Below are 19,078 nucleotides of genomic sequence, written 5' to 3'. Positions count from 1 at the left end.
TTACCTGAGGGGCTCATCTTCCGGCGTCATATCTTTTTGCCTTTTGGTACTGTCCATGGGGTTTTCATGGCAAAGATACTGGAGTGGGTTGCCATTTCCTTCTCCAGTGGATCACGTTTTGTCAGAGCTCTCTGCTATGACCTGTCTGTCTTGGGTGACCCTGCACGGCAAAGCTCATAGCTTCATTGAGCTACGCAAGCCCCTTCGCCACGACAAGGCAGTGATCCATGAAGGAGAACACAGCAATAGCATAACCTAAATAATAAGTAGCCTGAAATTTGATTTCAGTTATTTTAAGGTATGAAAAAACATTAAACTAAAGAAAATACATGATATATGCATACAGAAAAGAGAATTATATGCTTGCACATTTATGTTTTGGATGGAAAAAACTCTATTATGACAGTCCAGCAGCTAGGAAAACATTCCAGTCCATGCTGCCAGCCCAAAAAGCAAGGCAGTCACCATTAACTAGAAAAAGAATCACTGTACTTTTCAAAAGGGAGGTGCTGACATGCTGCCTCTTTCTCTCTCATAAGCAGGCTTAGGACCACATGCTTTCCTGGTTTGTCTCTCACACCTGTGTTGTTGTGCATTTTGTTTAGATTAATAGAAGGCAGGAATAGCTTTACTTAATTCAGTTGCCTTGGAATGCCTGGTACATTTCCCCCATCTACATAGTTACATGGACTAGAACTTTTCTTGTTGTTGGGATTGAGGCTTGACTTGGCCTGGGGTCCAAACTGAGTTGTTTTATTTTAACATAGTTCAGGTAAACAGAATCTTCCAGACGGATACACAGAAGTTTCAGACCTGGGGATCCATGGCCAGGGGTTAGAAGGATGTTATTTCGGTATTCAGTGTATAGGAATTTAGGGCCACTTCCAGCTGCCATATCTGTGTAAGGAGGATCGTGTTAATGCTTGCTGAACCATTTCACTGTATCTGCTTGAAATGCTGCATTGTCACTGATTAAACAAAATACCCATGTGTCACAATTCTAAGGTAGATGTTGTAGTTTCCTCTTCTGGAGGCTTCCCAAAGCTTACCAGAGGAGGCAATGGATATGCTTGCCAACAGTATAAACTTTAAGAAAGTTTTGGTGTTTATAATTACTGTGTAAGTTCTTAAGCCTACAGAAGAAGGGTGAAAGCTTGGACCAAAAACCCACCTAGCTTTTCCAGTATCATAGTTGGGAAAGTGGCAGCCAGAGGCCCAAATGTGTTCAGTGATCATGAGGAACTACAGGATGTTGACTTCAGTTAGAAAAAGATGGATGGTGGAGGAAAGGAGCAAAATAGCCCTGCTTAAGCCCCTTACAACTTGGAGTATCTTAAAGAGAGCTATAGCTAGCTGCCACTGTAAAAAGAAGTGTTCCTTTTAAGGTCTGAGGATATGCTGCTATTTTTCTGGCAGATCCACCACTGGAGTTCTCTTCCCAAATTTAGCATGACATTGCCCTAAACTGGAAGGTGTTAAGGACATCTTGAAGAATGCTTACTTCCTCTCAAATTACAGAAAATCTGTGAAAATACTCTGCCCTGGTTGTTTTAAAACCAACAAACAGATCTGTGGTATTGCAGAATTCATAGTTGCCATGGAAATAGCACAATGGAAAACTGATAATCCTCTCATCTTGGGTGAATCCTCCATGGCTTACAATCATGTACCTCTCCCCCATCATTTTTTGAAATAGTTCCATTATGAAAAGGAAGGCATTACATTTTTAGTTCTATAAATAAATGCCGTAGCAGTGCTCGTGTGTTGTAGTGGACGGTTTCAAACCAGGAGGCAACAAAGATAAGAACTAAGAAGTAGGCTGTGAACTCACTTTTTCCAGTCTCCTTCCAATTATTCCTCCCAAATGGACTCGCTCAGGCACAGACCTTTGTGGCTGATAGAGTTTGAAGCCAGGGAGACTAGTACCCTGACAGTCAGAATTGCATAGTCCACAGGGGCCTGAGGAATGGGTTGGAGAGCTTCCTCCCAGCTATAAAGGGCTGGAATCTATAGAGATCCCTCCCAGCTACATTGGGGGCCATACCTAGGCATGTCGGGGCCACAGTTCCACTCAGATGGGGGAGGCTCAGTGTGTCCATTTCTGACGAAATCAAGCTACTTGAAGGCTTTACTATATCAAGCAGTGGGCTCGCCTGACCTTCTCAGAGCTAGGTCTTTTGTTCAGTAGGCCATCAGAGAGGTTGTTTCACAAACTAGTCTGCTGAGGATAGTCATTCCCAGATGAAAGGAGCACAGCCAGATCTTCCTTCCCACAGGGAAGTACAAGGCACCCCATCAAGACTTCATAGGACCATATCTGTGTGATCCTTGTTTTCTGTAAAGGAAAGGAGAGGTTATTATGGATTAAAACTAGTTGTGCCTGCGTTACTATCTGGCACATCTGGCCCATGTAGTGTCTTACACGAACAGTGGAGGATGAGATAAAGCATTCCTGTGCACTCACTGCAGGATGTCAGTTCTTTGCTCAATGCATATGAATACCAGTACATTGTATAGTCTTGGTCTGTAGCGGGGTGGCCAGACTTGCTCAATGGAAGAGCCTCGTAGAGTGAATGCCAGATGTTTGAGAGCCGCAAGCAGCTGCCCACAGGCAGCAACAACAGGTGGTGAGCAGCAGGCCAAGCTGCTTGCAGCTCACGAGCCTCGGTTCGATTCACCCCTGGTCTATAGTATCAAGTCTATATAGTATCAGCACACCGGTACATAGTTAGAATTACCTTATTAGGTACCTATAACTATGCACTAGTTTGAATTTGCAACCTGTTTGTTATGTCTAGAAACTGCATTTGGTAGCTACAATCTTAGCCAGAGAGCCATTCTGGGTAAGGAGTGGGATATAAATCCAATAAATAAACTGTTTCTTAAGTTTATATAGCAGTATGGTAAGAATCCTATTTATAAAGGAAGATAATTGTTAATGCAAATGGTTGACATGACGCTACTTCAGCACCTGAAATAGCAGGCGTTTCTCTTGTGCTTATATGTCTGCCCTTTCTTCCTTCTGAAGGAGATGAAGCAGAGAATAAATCGGCAGCTGTGCCAATGGAAGAGGAGGAAGATGATGACGATGATCCTGAGAATAGGTATGATTCCATCCGTAAGGACTTAAAAAAGATTATAACACACCCTAGGCGTGGGCGCAAACAAGAGCAACGGAACAGCAAGCAGGTTGTAAAAACCAGAAGTGCCTGCCTTGTAAAGACTCGCTCACAGGCTTCCCGCAAGTTTGAACGAGAGGCCAGAAAACAAACCCCCAAATCCAGAAATGAAAAGAAAATGAGAAAATACATTTAAGTGTTAACTCACACACCTTGCATAGGGTGTGTTATAAATGCACTGCAGCACTGTCCGTTTTAAGTTTCCATGTAAAATGTGGATTTTATGTAAATTGTACATTCAGTCACACTTCTTTTCTTAAATTTATAATTTTGGCTGCCCACAGGAATAAGATGCAGATAAGCAATTATTCAGTTATTCAAGATCTTTGTTTTGCTTCTTGAATTCCTTTTTAGTTGGTGTGTAAATTAGTTCTTCTGAAAAGCTGATAAAAAAGCAGAGCCATTAGAGGGCTGTGTTTTTTGAGAAATCCGTTTTGTAATATCCTGAATTATTCACTTTTTGATTTAGAAGTGAATATTTTGGTGGCATTAATGTGATGACTTGAATTTGTGCCCGCTTCAGTGGTTTGAGTGAGTTTTTATTGGCATTGTCTGGACTACAGTCGCATGTTAAATTTAAACATGTGCATAAATGTATATTTGGTATTAAAATTTAATGTTAAAGTATCACTGTAGTTAAGGATTTTAGTTTTGTAGGCCTTTATAAATCTCAAAATACATACTTTCTGTACTGATGTAATTGCCAAACAGTAAATCAGAAAAAGAATAAAACAGTGAAACAGTTAGCAGTCTTCTATTACAATCCTACACCGACCAGTTGATGCATTTCACATGAAATGGCATATTGTGGGTGAGCTCACACACCAATGTGCTCTTCATGAGCAGAAGTGAACAAGAGCGCTGCCTGCCTCTCCTCACTCGCCCTTCTGATCAACCTGTGATGGGCTGGATTGGAGGCCGCTGAGCGTAATGCAAACCCAGCGGCTAACCCTGCACAAACCATGGGTTAGCTGCTGCGCGGCTGAGTCCTTAAACAGTCAACCACCCCGCCTGCTTGATTAGAAGCAGAAGCAGCTGGTGCGCCTGCCCAGTGTGCCCGCTCATTCCCGCTCCTGCGTGGCAAGTTGTGCGCTCACGTGTGAGGTGCCCGCCAGGGCGTGGCAGACTCGCTTTGGAGGAGGCACGGGTGGGTTGTGCTGTTGTAGTATTAACAAAGCCTATACTGTCAAGCCACCTAATTTGGCTTGCTTAATTGAGTTACCAGGCAGTTTCTTCCATGGGATCTCTTTCTACCAACTCAACATAAGAAATATTTGACAATAGTAAATGTGCAATTGGCTTGGAGGGTAAGAAGTCTTTTGTCAACAATTCAGCCGGTTTTTACCTACATTGCTGTAGAAAGTGAAACACATTTTGGGTGTTTGTCCCCAAAATGGATTTTAACTCTTGTTCTACCATATGGACTTGTATACAGATAAAAATGGTGCTAATCTGGCTGTTACTGCTCTCAACCCACTACATTTAAACACGTGTTTAACATGAACTTCAGTTATTGCTTAGGAGTTGACAGTGTAGAAAAAGCAAACTTTAAAAAAATGTAAGTTTCTTTTAAAGCATTAGAACCAGTTCTTTATTTAATAGTTTTTTAAAGCATTTCTAGTAGATAAAACTATATACAAAATTAGATGTTTTGCTTGGAGTATTATCCTTTATTTCTTAATACTTAGCAAATGAATCCTGAAATAATACTTTAATCATAAATAATACTTTTACTTAGCAAATAAAGCAAGATCCTGGATTGCTTTAAGAGGGAGGAAGCCCTGAATACTGTATAATCCAGGAAAGTGTTGATCTACCTCTCTTAGATGGAGTTGGTGTTCATTCGTAAATAGTCTTGGACCAATATGCAAGATTAATATTGGTTGATGTGTATTACACCATACCGAAACACTTCATTTTATGTCAGCGTTAGGAAAACGCAATTAAGCCGTTGGTCAGTGGCCACATATGTTAAAGAGGATGAGCTCTCTAGCCATGTGCAGGACTGAGGCTGTTGTGGAACGCCTTCATGATAGGGTTCCTTGTTCCTCCCTTCATGAAGATCAGCTTCCGTAGCACCTAGGGATGGCACTTGAGATACTCCCTTCCCCTCATTCGTAAACCGAAGTGGTTTCTGCCCACATGTGGAGCTGCTTAGGTCCCTGACCATGGCGGGCTCTACAGAATGATCTTGTGTCATGATGAACAAATCCCTGACTTTAAATGCGCTTATGGGTTGCAGTTTAACTGCTGCTTGCTTGTTTTGGACAAAATACCCACTTCTATCAGGCCAAAGAAGGATGCTAGAGTTTTGTGGCAATGTTATACAGCTTGGACAGTTGTACTTAAAACTTTCTTTTCCTGGATAAATCATTTTTAACATGTCTCTTATTAAAATGTTAAAATATCTTTTGCCAAAGTGCAATATTTTAGTGGGTCTTAATATAACAGACAGTGCTGTATTCATTGTGGTGTGTATTTGTTTCTTATCGGTTTGTCTGAACTTTTAAATAGTGATGTTTTAATATGTTTGGAGTTACTTTTGTTCATTAAGAGATTCATAGTGTATTCATGCACAATGCCTTTGAAGTATTTGATGGATGCAATAAATTTTTGTAAAACATGTTTCTCGTCCAAGCATTTAATTTAAGAAATGTAAAACACATTTTTCTGCTAAAGTATTATAGGGATTAAATAAGCTATTTCCATTCGTACTGAAACTTGGGCCACATAATCCTCAGCCTAATGGTCCTGTGGTCTCCTAGGTAAGGCTAAAATCATTAAAAGCAGCACATCAGTTAAAATGGTGTGTCTTTAGTACTTCATTGCAGTTTTCTTTATGTTTTGGGTTCTTTTGGGCAACTGTAGAGTAACATGCACATCGACCCTAGTTTGAGTTGTTAATACCCCAGAAACGTGTGTGTGCGTTCAAGATTTCCCATTGTCTTTCCAGCTATGGCACCTGCTTTATTCATGCCCAGGCACTGGCAGAATTGCTCAAAACTCCCCTTCCCTTGATCTAATGTGTATTACATTGGTTTGTCTGGTTGTAGGAGTCAGTTGTGCCTGTGGAAAGTAGCAAGCGTGTTGGTTTTGCCATTGAAGCAACAGTGCAAGCGGCTGAAAAAGATCTGAAAGGGAGCAAAGGATAGCTTCTCTTCAGTCCTGCACGTGTAATGAATGTGGATGTCCTAAAGGCAATGCTCCTGGGGAAAAGTCGAGGTAGCCCTAGGCTCTAACCATGAAAACAGCCAAGCGAGTGCCATTTTGGTCAATTGGTGAATCCTGGGCCAGCATTCTCCAACTCGATGCCCTCCATATGCTTTGGTCTACAGCACCCATCAGCCCCCAGCCGCACAGCCACTTTTCAGGAATGCTGGGAGTTGTAGTTCAACACATGTGGAGGACATTGGGAGAATCAGGAACTGTTTGCACACGCATTGCAAATGAGTGCTTTGTGGAACGTCTCAACAATCAAAACTCTTATTTTAAAACGATAAAATTGTACTGCTGGGTTCAGCAGAGGCTGGGCATGTCACACTCAGTGAGATCTCATGACTAACTTCCTCTGGATCTCCTCCGTACTGACCTGACCGCTTGGTGGGCGAGGCATCAGAAGGCCCTAATCAAGATAGGGCTGTATTGTGTGTGTGGCCAAATTATGCACATCCCTTGCAGCAGAATATACCAAGGCCAGTTTCAAGGTAGAGACGTGAGGACAGTCTGTTCTCGAGTTTTCTTGCGGTAGGACACAGATTTCAGCTGTGGGGCCTCATCCACTTGTGCGCATGTCGTGCCCCTCCCCTAAGCGACTTGCTTTTCCTGAATTGGATGGCTTTACAAGAGTCAAAATAAATGTAATTATAGGAACAAACATTTTTGTATCACCTATAACTTAGGTAGATTACTCTTCCTGAGTACAAATTATTAAATCTCTTGTTTTGGAACCTGAACATTGCCTGAAAAAGATTTTCATTGCTTTAAACTAAAGCAGAAGATGGAAAAAGCTTGTGCCCATTCTAAATGCTACATTTTCCTAATCTGGACAAAGATTTAAGCAGAAAATGAACGTGGCTTGTTATACCTAATTAATGCAGTTATGTGGCTTGGTCTTCTTGGCTCCATAGGACCCAGGTCAGAGCCAGTTGCAGGCTTCCTTTGCACCAGAGGAACTTTCACGCAAAACAAAAACTTTTTTCTGTGATTAGGTTTAAATTTTAAGAAATGAGGATATACAAGGAATGACTATTCTTACCCTATTCTCATTTCCATTCAGTTTCTTGGTCACCATGGTTCAGTTCCTGATATATCCTTTCTGTACTCCTTAACACACATTGCACAGTTTGTGACCTACCAAGCTGAATGTGTTACATTAGCTATGGATGGTGGCCAAGCAGGGACACAAAGCTGTATTTACTGCTTGTTTAGGACAACGAGAATAGGATGTCAGAAAAAATGCATATCCTTTGGGGAACTTTGAATCACACCGGGTAACAAACTACCGTATTTTTCGCTCTATAAGACACGCCTGACCATAAGATGCACCTAGTTCTTAGAGAAGGAAAGCATGAAAAAAAATATTCTGAATCAAATGGGCACATAATCACGGGCACATTCCCCATCATTTCCCCATGGGCTGCACATCTGACAGACTTGCTGCACACACACATTCGCTCTATAAGACGCACAGACATTTCCCCTTTTGAGTGGGAAAAAAGTGCGTCGTATAGAGCAAAAAATACGGTATATGCAGGTAACTTTCCACTTAAAACAATCCTTGTCGTGATTCCCTTTTCGGCTTCTAAGTAGCACAATTACTGTAAAAGCATTGGATGCTGTTCTTTCTGGCTTCCTGGTACAATGTATATATTTAACAAAATACAAAGTGTTTTATTAACATTGGACATAAAATAGACAATGTTTTTGAATTGTATTTTCTTTTATGCTTCATCAATCCTCTAGTGTGATGGACTTGCTATAAAGTTTTGTTAAGCTGGCATTTTCTGCTGTTACTTTTCTGCTGTTACTTATGGAATGCGCTCCCAAGAGAGGTCCGCCTGGTGCCGCCGTTATTTGTTTTTCGGCACCAGGCCAAAACCTTTTTATTTAAATGATATTTTAATAATTATTAATATTATTTATTGGTTTTAAAATCTTTTAGCCAGAATGAATCCAGATTTTATATGTTCTTGTCTGAATAACTGTTTATTTATGATGTTGGAAGCCGTCCTGAGGCTTATGCGAATGGGACAGCATACAAATTTCCAAATAAATACTATTGGGAATCAATGCCTGTGCCAGGCTCAATATTTGGGTCTGTTTTGGGCTCAGTGACATTCCCATGCCACACCAAGAGGGGCTGATGGAATCAGAGTTTCCAAAATCAGCCTGCATTGCATGAGCTCTGCTAAGACCAATACCAAATCAACTGGCTGCATTTTTTATTTCTGAGAACATGTACATGTACAATTCTTAGCATATGGTCAAAACACAGAAAAGCTGAGAATAACATGCTTCAGTACGGCATCGAAGAGAGCCCATTAGCTTCCTCAAATTTCTAAACTTCACTAGTCAATTGTATAAATATAGGAAATCATTCAGCTGGGATTGCTTAAACTGTGGACAAGCCCTAACAAGTCTTTTTTGACTTTTTACATCATGATTCATTGAAGCATGTATTGTACTGTACATGAAGAGAGTTCTTTCAGAGTTCTGTCACTCTCCAATTGTAATTGGAGGGGGCAGATAAATGTACAGTCGAAATATTAATTCTCTTGCCCCAAGATGAGATGGACTGGTGGTGTCACGTATGATACCAGCAGGGCGTATTAACATACGCTGGGAAGTCCCACGTGAGTGTTGCCAACGTTGAACGGGACTTACAAGGGGTCATACCCACGCCCACCAGAGCCATCTCCCCGTGAGCGGGTGAAAGAGCGTTTGTCTTTCTGTACTGCCGCTGGTCATTTTGGCCTGCTTGGCACAAAAAAAGGTGTGATTTCAAATGGTTGCCCCAAGAATTGTGCGAGCTTGGGGTCCTAATAGTTTGCACTGCCATGTTGTTGTTTTTTTTAATGGCATCAAACAAGTATTGTTTAAAGCAGGACTGAGGACCAGAATAGAAAGGAGAAGGGTGTGCATCTCAAATGACTCACCCGATTCTAATGGGTTAACAAAGCAATGGCTATTTGTGGTTTGTTTATTATGACATGTGAATGGCAAACTTCCCTTGTGTCTTCCTGGGGAAGCCAAAGTCACGAACCGTGGTTTGTTCTTGACCTACAGCTCTGGCTGTTCTGAGGTGACATAAGCCAGAAGTCCTAGTTCATAGTTTCTGACAAACACACAAGCAGCCCTGTGGTTTGTTTAGCCACTCCAACTTGCGGGAGTTGCGGTCGCACACGTGTGCCAGCATATTGGCACATCCCCACTGACTTTGGTGCTGGCTTCCTTTGGACAGCATCCTCGGACCCCTTGGTGATGGGGAGGACTGGCAATAGCAGCTTGTGATGTGGCACGGAGGTGTGGTGCACGGAGCGTGCCAGTGCCTTCTTTCTTTTAAAGATGTGTTTCTCACTTTGTGTTTTGGAGGCTACCAGGACTGATGTGGGATTCTGATATTCAGCTAATATTACTCTACATTTAAGGAAGACAGACTGATGGGAGACAAATGAAAGTTTAACCATGTGGTGGAACTACATCCGCAACAGTATACTATAAGAATGTGCAAATATTTAATGCCTTTGTCCATGGTAATGAAATGACCTCATTCTCCCACCAGCAGGTTGAGGCACCAGATTGCTCTTCTGTTGCCAACATGGTTTGTTTCCATCCAGGACTCTAGCCAAGTTCTTAACTCTTGCTCTTGAAATACCTGATTAATGCTGTTGTACAATTACGTTTGTCATTTACTGATTCTTATTGGTGAACCAATGGAATGCACCTTTTTTGTTTTACTTCAAAGAATTGCCAAGAAAATGCTTTTAGAAGAAATCAAAGCCAATCTTTCCTCAGAGGAGGATGCTTCTTCTGTTGAAGAATCTGATGATGGGAAAAAGAAGAAAGGAAGGCAACCCGAAAATCTTGGCGAAAATGGTGAGCATTCTCTAGAGTCATTGTACTTTTGAAGTATTTAATTAGAGGCAAATGAACAGTGCACCCTTTGCTACCAAATGGGTAAACTTACTAATCGCTGAACCCAAATGGGCTTTGGTAATGACCAGAATGCTAAGATAGCTATACTGCTCATCATGGCCACCTGAATTTATCAGTGCCTAAAATCCTTTGGTGGCTTCTTAAGCATAGCTTACTTACTTCTGCAGTACCCTTAGCATGGTGCAAACAAGCTGTTGTTCTCCGAGTCTTTCGCAGTGCCAAGAGTGCGTGTTGGGTTGATGTCTCTGCCCATGCTACTGGCATCAAGCTGGAAATGTTCCTCGCATGTACTGAAGCGTTATGATGTTCTTTTTCTGTAACAGAAGAGAATGAACACGAAGATGATTCTGACTCCGAGTCGGACTCTGATTCAAATGATGAAGAGGCTAAGAAACCTAGGCATAAACACCGGTTGTTAAGACACAAATTGTCAATGAGTGATGGAGAGTCTGAGGAAGAGAAAAAAGGAAAATCTAAGGAGTCAAAGGATGTTAAACGCAGAAATAGAAGGAAAGGTATTAAGCGTTTGTGAGCCTGCATGCCTGAGAGAGCCCTTTCAGGCAACTGCTGTGCGGTAAAATGCTCCTTGCCGCTTGGTTGGCTGGCCAAGAGCTTGCGGTGAGGCGTCATCCCAGGACAGTTCAGTCATCTGTGTGAATTCCGAGGGGAAGGTCCAGGTGAACCCGAAGGAGCTTCTAGTGTTACTTTGAACACCAAACCTCCATGCCTGCTCTGATTAGTTGCAGAAGAGCCGGGCAAGTGTGCAGCTCCACCTTTGCACATTTGTTGCTATCTATCTATCTATCTGTCTTCCCATCTCCCCCCCCCCCATTTATATGTCGCCCACCACCGAGGTCTCAAGGTGGCTTACGAGAAAAAAATTAAAACCCTGCATTTAGGCAGGTTAGGGGGGCTGTAGCTGTCTGTCACTTCAAACGTTGGCAATACTCAAAAGAGTTATGGGGGGGTGGCCTTGGGGATGCAAAATGCTCACAGTGCCATCGAGGAGGGAACCCCTCGGAAGAATACAGGAGTGAGTTGGACAGCCCACTGCGAGCCCAGTCGTCCGCAGAATTCACCCCGGGCAATTCGGGGTGCTAGTCGCTGGGTGAGTCGCTACATCATGCAAGCTAAGTTGCCACCCATTTAAGAACTCTGTTGCTTGCTGGAATTTATAATTTTGCTTTAAACTACCTATACCTGTAATGTATGGTCCTGATTGTGCTGACAATCTTATACCACTCGAAACAACAGTACTTCCTCTCTCTCCACTTAGCTGCTGTGTGCTGTTGCAGTAGTCTCAAGCCCCAGATCATCAGAATTCCCCAGCCTGAAAAATAAATAAAAAGAAATGTTTCTTCTTTGAGCTTCCAGCAAATGACACAGTTTCCACGTTCTCTTTTGCTACTAGTGTTGCCATATTGTCAGTCTCAGTTCTATATTTACCTTGTTCTACTAGCGCCTGTGAAAGTGTTGACACATAGTCGACATTTAACTACAAAAGCTGTTCATGGTATTTTTTGATGTCTGTTTAACCTGAAAGTGAGCAGTGAGGATTCAGGTAACTCAGAAGGAAACGAATCTGGAGTCAGCGAAGACGTCAGTGAATCTGAAGATGACCAGCGTCCTAGAACAAGGTGTCATTTTTGTGTGTGCTCAGATGTGGTTCCTCATTAATTTTTTTCTCTTGCTTTCCTGGTAGCACAGATGTGCATAGGGCATGTAGTGGAATCCTGAGCGTTTTAGTCCAAAATTTGTGGAGGGCACCCATTTGGGAAATGTAGACAAAGGTGGGGTGAATCGGAAGCATTCCAGGGGAAATAGAATAGTAGGGAATCACAAGGGAATGAGAACAGGTCAGGTCTGCTTTTCATTCAAGCTGCCCAGAATGGTAAGCATCCTTGTGCAAGACGCTGCTGCTGTTTTAAAGGATGGCGCTTGTGCCACAAGACAGAATACTTTTATGTACAGATGGGATGGGGAAGGGAACGATACTCTTTTTCCCAGAAGAAAAAGGAGTGCAGCACGAATTCCACGTCAGTGCAGTGGAATGTGGTGCCGCGGGAGTGGAAGTGCTCGCAGCTCACCCTTGCAAGTGAAACCTGCATGGTGGGGGGGGGGGGGGCGGTTGTGCTTGGCAGCCTGCCCAGAGCCCCTGGCCTGCTCTAGAGTTGCAGGGAGCTTGTTCAGCCCCCAGCAGCCCACCTTCAGTGGGCATGAGCACAACCACAAACTGGGATGCCCCCGCCGTGGCTTGAATTCAGGGGTGCCAGCTGGCTCTGCAGTGCAGAACCCCGCAGAGAAATTAACCTGCAACAGCTTCTTGTTAAATACGAAGCAGCATGTAGGGAGTGCTTGCACATTTAGCCAGTAGATTAATCACTGAATTACAATTCATTTAATTGGTGTCTATCGCTATTTGTATGTAAATTAGTATAAGACATAATATCAAGGAATGCACTCGGGTTAACAGTTCATTAGGCTTGAAAGTAGGAATAGTTCATCCCAAATATATATAGCAGCAACGACGTCTGACTTGAAAATACGGGGTGGCATGCAGCCGTTTAATTCGGTTCATTCAAGGGATGGGGTGCTAGCAGAAACTGGCTTCTGACTGCTCCCGCATCCGCCTGCACATTGTGCTTGTCCATGTATGATCCCCAGCCCTCTGCCCAAGGGAGAGATTTTGCAGAGTTCTGCTCTTGCTGTTTGTCTTTTTGTGGCATGAGAGCATGGAGCTGCCCCACGTATAAATTAGAAATGATGTCAAGTGAGTTCCAATCAAGTTTGTGAAGAATAAGGTAGTTCATTCTGGTCGGTTGGGTTGTTCACTTGTTGGTGGAGCAAAGACCAAGGTAGGAAAGGAGAGGCCATCATTTTTATGTACTCCCAAGTACTAATGTAGATGAAATACAGGCGTTAATTAGTTCATAAAGAAAAAGTAGATACTTCAGCCATACTTTCTGCATTTTAAAAATTGCTTTTATTAGGAATAAGATATAGTTGTTTGCACTGGTCAGTAAAATGGGCTAAGAAAGTTCATTGTTATTTCCTTTACTCTTTTTGACTTTTTTAAAAAAAATGCATCAACTTTTCAGATCTTCCAAAAAGGCTGAATTAGAAGAAAATCAACGGAGTTACAAGCAGAAAAAGAAAAGACGGCGCATCAAGGTCCAGGAGGATTCATCTAGTGAAAACAAGGTATTGTGCGGTTCTGCTGGAAAGGTCTCCAAGAAACATGGCCCCAGTTTGTGATTTCAAGGAACTAGGACTGTTCTGGATGTCAGCGGATCCTTTAGATTGCCACCTCGCACATCTCCAACACCGCATGGGCTCCTTTGGAAACTGAGTGAGGTTTCAAAAGCAGTTTAATACTGCAGGGAGTTGGGAGGAAACCAGACTAGCATTGGGCAAAGCACCTCATTAAGGTCTGTCCCTTGCTGTTTCCATGAAATGATTTAGATAGTAGATTCAATTTGGTTAATGATCTCTGATAATCATATCAAAATATTCTATGATAGTCATTTTTGTGGCCATTTTAAAAATTCCCTTTTCCTTCCACATATTTCAGTGTCTATTCTCTGAATGAGTTCAGATTTGCACTTCTTGTCTCCCCTTTTAATTCCTCCTAAACTGTAAACCACTTTTGTAACATGGGAGATTTCTAGAGCAGTTTATGATACAACACTGAGGATAGGTCGGGTGCTATCAAACAGAAAGGATATCTGTCAGTCCCTGGGATGCTGGCCCTAATTTTCACTTGGAACAGCCTGCAACACAATGGCCAGAGCACTGCTGCTAATGCGAATTACACCACACTAGCCTGAGCTACTCCAGTACAGCACCAACGGCATTAAATGATGCACAAATTTCCCAGGAAATCTTCTTGCCAGCTAATACTATTAATGTTCTGCAAGAGCAGTTTATGCCAGCACAATGCAATTTACATTAGCCGTTTGCCCAGTTGGAGACTGCTAGTTGGTAGCAAACCAGACATGACATCGTGAGCTCTGAAGTTGCATCATGCGTTTCATTCCGTTAGTGCCACTGTGTGTTTCATGTTACCAATATTTGGCAGCACTTTAAAAGAACAGAAAACAGTTAAGTTGTTGAGATAAACAATATTGTTTTGCTTCCTTGTAACATTTCTACCACATTTTATATGAAATGATCATTAACAATATTAAAAGGTAGTAGATTTTTCACCAGTATTTTCCTTGGACTTTTACAGAGTAATTCTGAGAACGATGATAATGATGATTCAAAATCTCCTGGGAAAGGCAGGAAAAAAATACGAAAAATTCTTAAGGATGACAAGCTCAGAACAGAAACCCAAAATGCACTGAAAGAAGAAGAGGAGAGAAGAAAACGCATCGCAGAGAGGGAGCGTGAAAGGGAGAAGCTAAGAGAAGTACTTTTTTCTTTATATATATATATATATATATATATATATATATGTATATAGCGAGACAACTATTGGGAGTACTGTATTTACTGCAAGCTTTATATTATATGACATGGCATTGGAGATTTGAAAAAGTAATCCTGGTTTTTAGTACAAGGTCTCTGTGTTGTGGTACTCTATGTAACTTTGTTGTTTTTGTAACAGCTTGAACTGTTTGCACAAAACTTTTTATTTCCAGGTGATAGAAATAGAAGATGCGCCAATGAAATGTCCAATTACAACTAAGCTGGTTTTAGATGAAGATGAAGAAACCAAAGAACCGTTAGTTCAGGTTCACAAACACATAGTTACAAAACTGAAGCCACACCAAGTAGATGGTAAGACAATATGACCAGCTCTTTGTTCTTGAAAAGCTGGATTTTGATGGGTTTGCATTTTGAACTGGTTGGGTGCTGCAGCGTCTTATCTCTGCTGCTGGAAATGAAAGCTGTAAATGCTTGCCTGATCATTGATTGCTACATTTTAAGGATCTTTTAAAAATATGATTTCTAGGTGTTCAATTTATGTGGGATTGCTGTTGTGAATCTGTGAAAAAAACAAGGAAATCTGCAGGCTCTGGATGCATTCTTGCCCACTGTATGGGTCTGGGAAAGACCTTGCAGGTATGTTTCAAGCCAGGGATCAGCCTGGCTCCCTCCAGCATCTTCCTCTTAAATCCACAAGATCCCGCGTTGTGAGGGGCTCCCCCCAGCTATCGGGACTTGCACCTCCAGTTTCTTTTTTAGCTTCCTCATGTTGTTACATGCTGCTAAGTCCCCTCTGACTACGGTAACCCTATGAATAAGTGTTCTCCAAAATGCCATGGCATTTGAGCAAACACAAGGCTGCGGCTTCCTCGATGGAATCGACGCATCCCGTGCTTGGCGTTCCTCCTCTGCTTCTTCATAAGTGTTCTTGCTTGTGGGCAAAGGTGCGAGATCCACTAAGAAATAGCCGCGTGCGCATTGCTCTGAGTGCTTACAGGGGATGTGTATTGGGTCTTTGGGCCCCTGACCCTGGCTGGAATAGATTTAGCACAGTGCATCTTTTCTTAAAGACCCAGAGTTCTTCGTGCCCTCCTGTGCTCAAACTTGGCCTGTTGGAGAGAGTTAAGCAGAGTTTTGGCAGTCTGCTTAATTACTTAGGGAAAGTCTGCCATATAAGAACAAAACGGGAAGAGGAGATAATCGGTTGTGTACAACACACATAGTGCAAATTAACATGCGGATAAGATTATTGATTTGCAGAGTAAAAGAAGTAAATGCTTACACCGAATAGATTGCGTTCAGTATTGCCCTTGCAGCATGAGGACACAGGCTCATGCTCCCTTCCCCACAGCTGGTGGTGCATCCTCCAAATTTGCTCTGGAAAGGGGTTTTTTTGTTTTGTTTTTGTGGGGGGTGCTCTGGAACCAGGTTGGAGGGCAGTTATGGGGAGGAGGAGGAGAGAAACATGCTGCGTTAAAGTGAGAATTGTGAATTACTGGGTTTCAGCCAATATGAACAACTGGTCTTGCCCCTACTGGATGACTAGCTGCCTTTTAAAACAAGGAAAGGAAAGGTTTTTTGAAATGTACTGATGTGAAAATTAATTCTCATCTCCTTGCCTTTTTCTGTCTTGAAGGTAGTTAGCTTTCTTCATACTATTCTGCTGTGTGATAAACTGGATTTCAGTACCGCCCTTGTTGTTTGCCCCCTGAACACGGCCCTGAACTGGTTGAATGAATTTGAGAAATGGCAAGAAGGCTTAGAGGATGATGAGAAATTGGAGGTATCTGCTATTTAAAATGGGCCTGTCAAGTGCCTGCATGTTGAGTTTTAATTGTGATCAGAGGTTGTCCACAATTGTTTTGAATTTATAAGAAGTTTACTCCCCAGGTGCATTGATTTTAGCAATTTCATAATTTGGGCATGCATTGGGAACGTGCTAGATGCTGAACAACTATATCCCCCCCCCCCCCACAAGGTCTGTGAACTAGCCACAGTGAAACGCCCTCAAGAGAGGAGCTACATGCTGCAACGATGGCAGGAAGAAGGCGGTGTCATGATCATCGGCTATGAGATGTACCGGAACCTGGCACAAGGGAGGAATGTAAAAAGCCGAAAGCTCAAAGAAATATTTATCAAAGCACTGGTTGATCCAGGTAAGCCAGAATACTGTTTGGATCGCAGAAAGTGTTCTCTCTGTGGAGCAAGGCACATTCTCGGGTGGATTGTGGTTTGCAGGGCGCTCCACAGCTCTTCGTCTAGGCACTGCTTGGTCTCTCACTCTGCAGCCCCTGCACTGAGTGATACAGGAGAGGGACACATGCAGGACTTGGCCTCCACATGCCCCTTCCCCTGCCAAGAGCATCCACCACCTGTCTTCACGCTCCCCCTGATTCTCTGTCAGAAGCCAAGCTCCTCCCGGATGTTTGTGGATGAAGAAGGGAAGAAGGAATACCGGGGAGGAAAGGGGTGGGGGCGGGGGGAGCGCAGCGGCCGTGCTGTTTCCATTGCACAGAGAAAGTCCCAACCCCACAGTGCACAAGCCATTTCCTTTGCTGTCGGGGCAGCGGTGGCAGCAGGAGAGCAGGTGGCAAGCATCCACCTGGGAGGGCACTAATGCAGCTTCCTTGCTGAGAATTCACAGAGGCTCTGGAAGGAACAGGCTGCTGGCAGCTGCCTCCATTTTTGTTGGAGGAAAAAAAAATAAGCCTGAATAATTAAGTGTGGCTAGGGATAGTGACCTGAAGATAATTAATTGGAGCGTTGCAGATTAAACTACTGCATCTGTGTCCGTTGCCCAGTTTGTACTGTGCACGTTGATGGTGCTAATTAGTTTCGTGAAACAACACCTGTCTGGAAGTAGGAAATTCTGCAGCGCTGCTGCTGCTGCTGCTTTTCAGGTGGCCTCTTTGCATTCTGTGAACTTTGCGGAATGCATGCGTTTCCTTCCAGAGAGGCCTTCCTCCTCTGAAGGGGAATAGAATGTTGGTGTACCCTGAGAAGGTCCAGTTGTGATGGCGAGAGGACACCCTGACCCTCCCCAGTCATTCGTTGGTCTCGACAGTCTCAACAGGGTTGCAAAGATCATTTGAATCCTGGGATTGCCCTTTCCCTTTCCCTTATTGTATGTTTTGCTTTGAATTTCTTATCTCCAGTTGATTAATATTAAGAACTGGCTTGAGTTTTCTTAATATCTGTCTCCACCTGCGTCCTCTCCAAAGCCAGTGGTGTTTCATTTTGCCAGGCAAGTCAAAAGGCAATGAAAATGGTTTAATACCTAAACCTTTGTAGGGGTATTAAATTGGCTGTTTCTGTCTGAGCTGTGAAATCCCTTTGAATCTAGCCTCTCCAGGTGCTTATAGGCAATTTGGCCCATATCACCCCACCGCATTCTACAGAATAACACTGTGTGTTTCCCAACCCCCTGGGAGGGGTGCTTTTGTTCAGGATTCCAGCTACCCGGAAGAACAACCTTGAAGTCCAATCCAGAGCCTGCATGGGGCTGACAGCATCTCAGAAGGGGTGAAACGACATTCTCCCTTCCCTGCTCTGTTTAGGGAGACAGAGTCTTGGAGTGTAGTAAAACATTTCCCCTCTTTTCCATCCCCTTAAAGCATATAGTAAAATGTTTGCAAGGTAATCCTGTAAACGAATGGCCAGTGTTGCATGTTTGTGCCCCTGTGGCACAGCACAGTGTCCTTGATAGGCCTGAAAAAGCATTCCCCAGTGGGAATTTCCTTCCAGCCGGAGCAGATGGTAAAAATGGCATACCAAAGCACTGTCTTGATTTAAAGGACTGGCTCAAACATTGCTGAGAATAAGCAACATCAAGCATGATTTTTGTATGTACGTTGAAATCTGTCCTTATTTTCAAGCACCAGCAGATGGTGCTGCAGCCTGAGATTATAAATTGGTCCCGGGCGTCGTTACTTGAGAGAACTTGCATAATCAATGCTTTGGTGATATATAAGGAAACGGGCAGAGGCTGTTGTAGTTTGTACCCTGTGTTTCGACCTGGGCCACCTTCAGTGCCGCTTTCCTCAGTGGAATAGCACAAAGCAAGTGCCACGGAGCCAGTATTCCTCTGCCCTGCTAAGGAGACACAGTATGCATATGGGATACAAATAGCCACTTGTCAGAGGCCGCCAAATACGAACATTTTTGTGGCATGGGGCTGCATGCAGATGGGCAGAGATCTTTCACTCTATCTGTGTGCGGGAATGAACAGCCTAGCGCTGCAGGGCAGAGTTGGCCTGTCCTTTCCAGGCTCACGGTCTGCATCGTAATGCGGCAGCAATGCTTATTTGGGTCTA

General features: G+C 43.1%; 1 protein-coding gene across 1 annotated transcript in view; it reads left to right on the top strand.

Moving 5' to 3' along the window:
- The window catches only part of ATRX (ATRX chromatin remodeler), a 72,158-nt gene that overhangs the window by 31,246 nt on the left and 21,834 nt on the right, over window positions 1-19,078 (top strand). The window contains exons 10-19 of the mRNA XM_044437905.1: window positions 3,029-3,104; window positions 10,144-10,274; window positions 10,658-10,849; window positions 11,878-11,971; window positions 13,433-13,535; window positions 14,566-14,745; window positions 14,978-15,116; window positions 15,292-15,401; window positions 16,402-16,548; window positions 16,744-16,921. Of these exons, the coding sequence (XP_044293840.1) occupies window positions 3,029-3,104; window positions 10,144-10,274; window positions 10,658-10,849; window positions 11,878-11,971; window positions 13,433-13,535; window positions 14,566-14,745; window positions 14,978-15,116; window positions 15,292-15,401; window positions 16,402-16,548; window positions 16,744-16,921 (1,350 nt within the window). The remainder of the gene's footprint in view (window positions 1-3,028; window positions 3,105-10,143; window positions 10,275-10,657; window positions 10,850-11,877; window positions 11,972-13,432; window positions 13,536-14,565; window positions 14,746-14,977; window positions 15,117-15,291; window positions 15,402-16,401; window positions 16,549-16,743; window positions 16,922-19,078) is intronic.

This window comes from Varanus komodoensis, unplaced genomic scaffold (assembly GCF_004798865.1).
Source record: "Varanus komodoensis strain SLA01 unplaced genomic scaffold, ASM479886v1 scaffold31, whole genome shotgun sequence".
NCBI lineage: Eukaryota > Metazoa > Chordata > Lepidosauria > Squamata > Varanidae > Varanus > Varanus komodoensis.
Note: the sequence above shows the minus strand (reverse complement) of the source record. Positions and strands in the feature narration are given on the sequence as shown.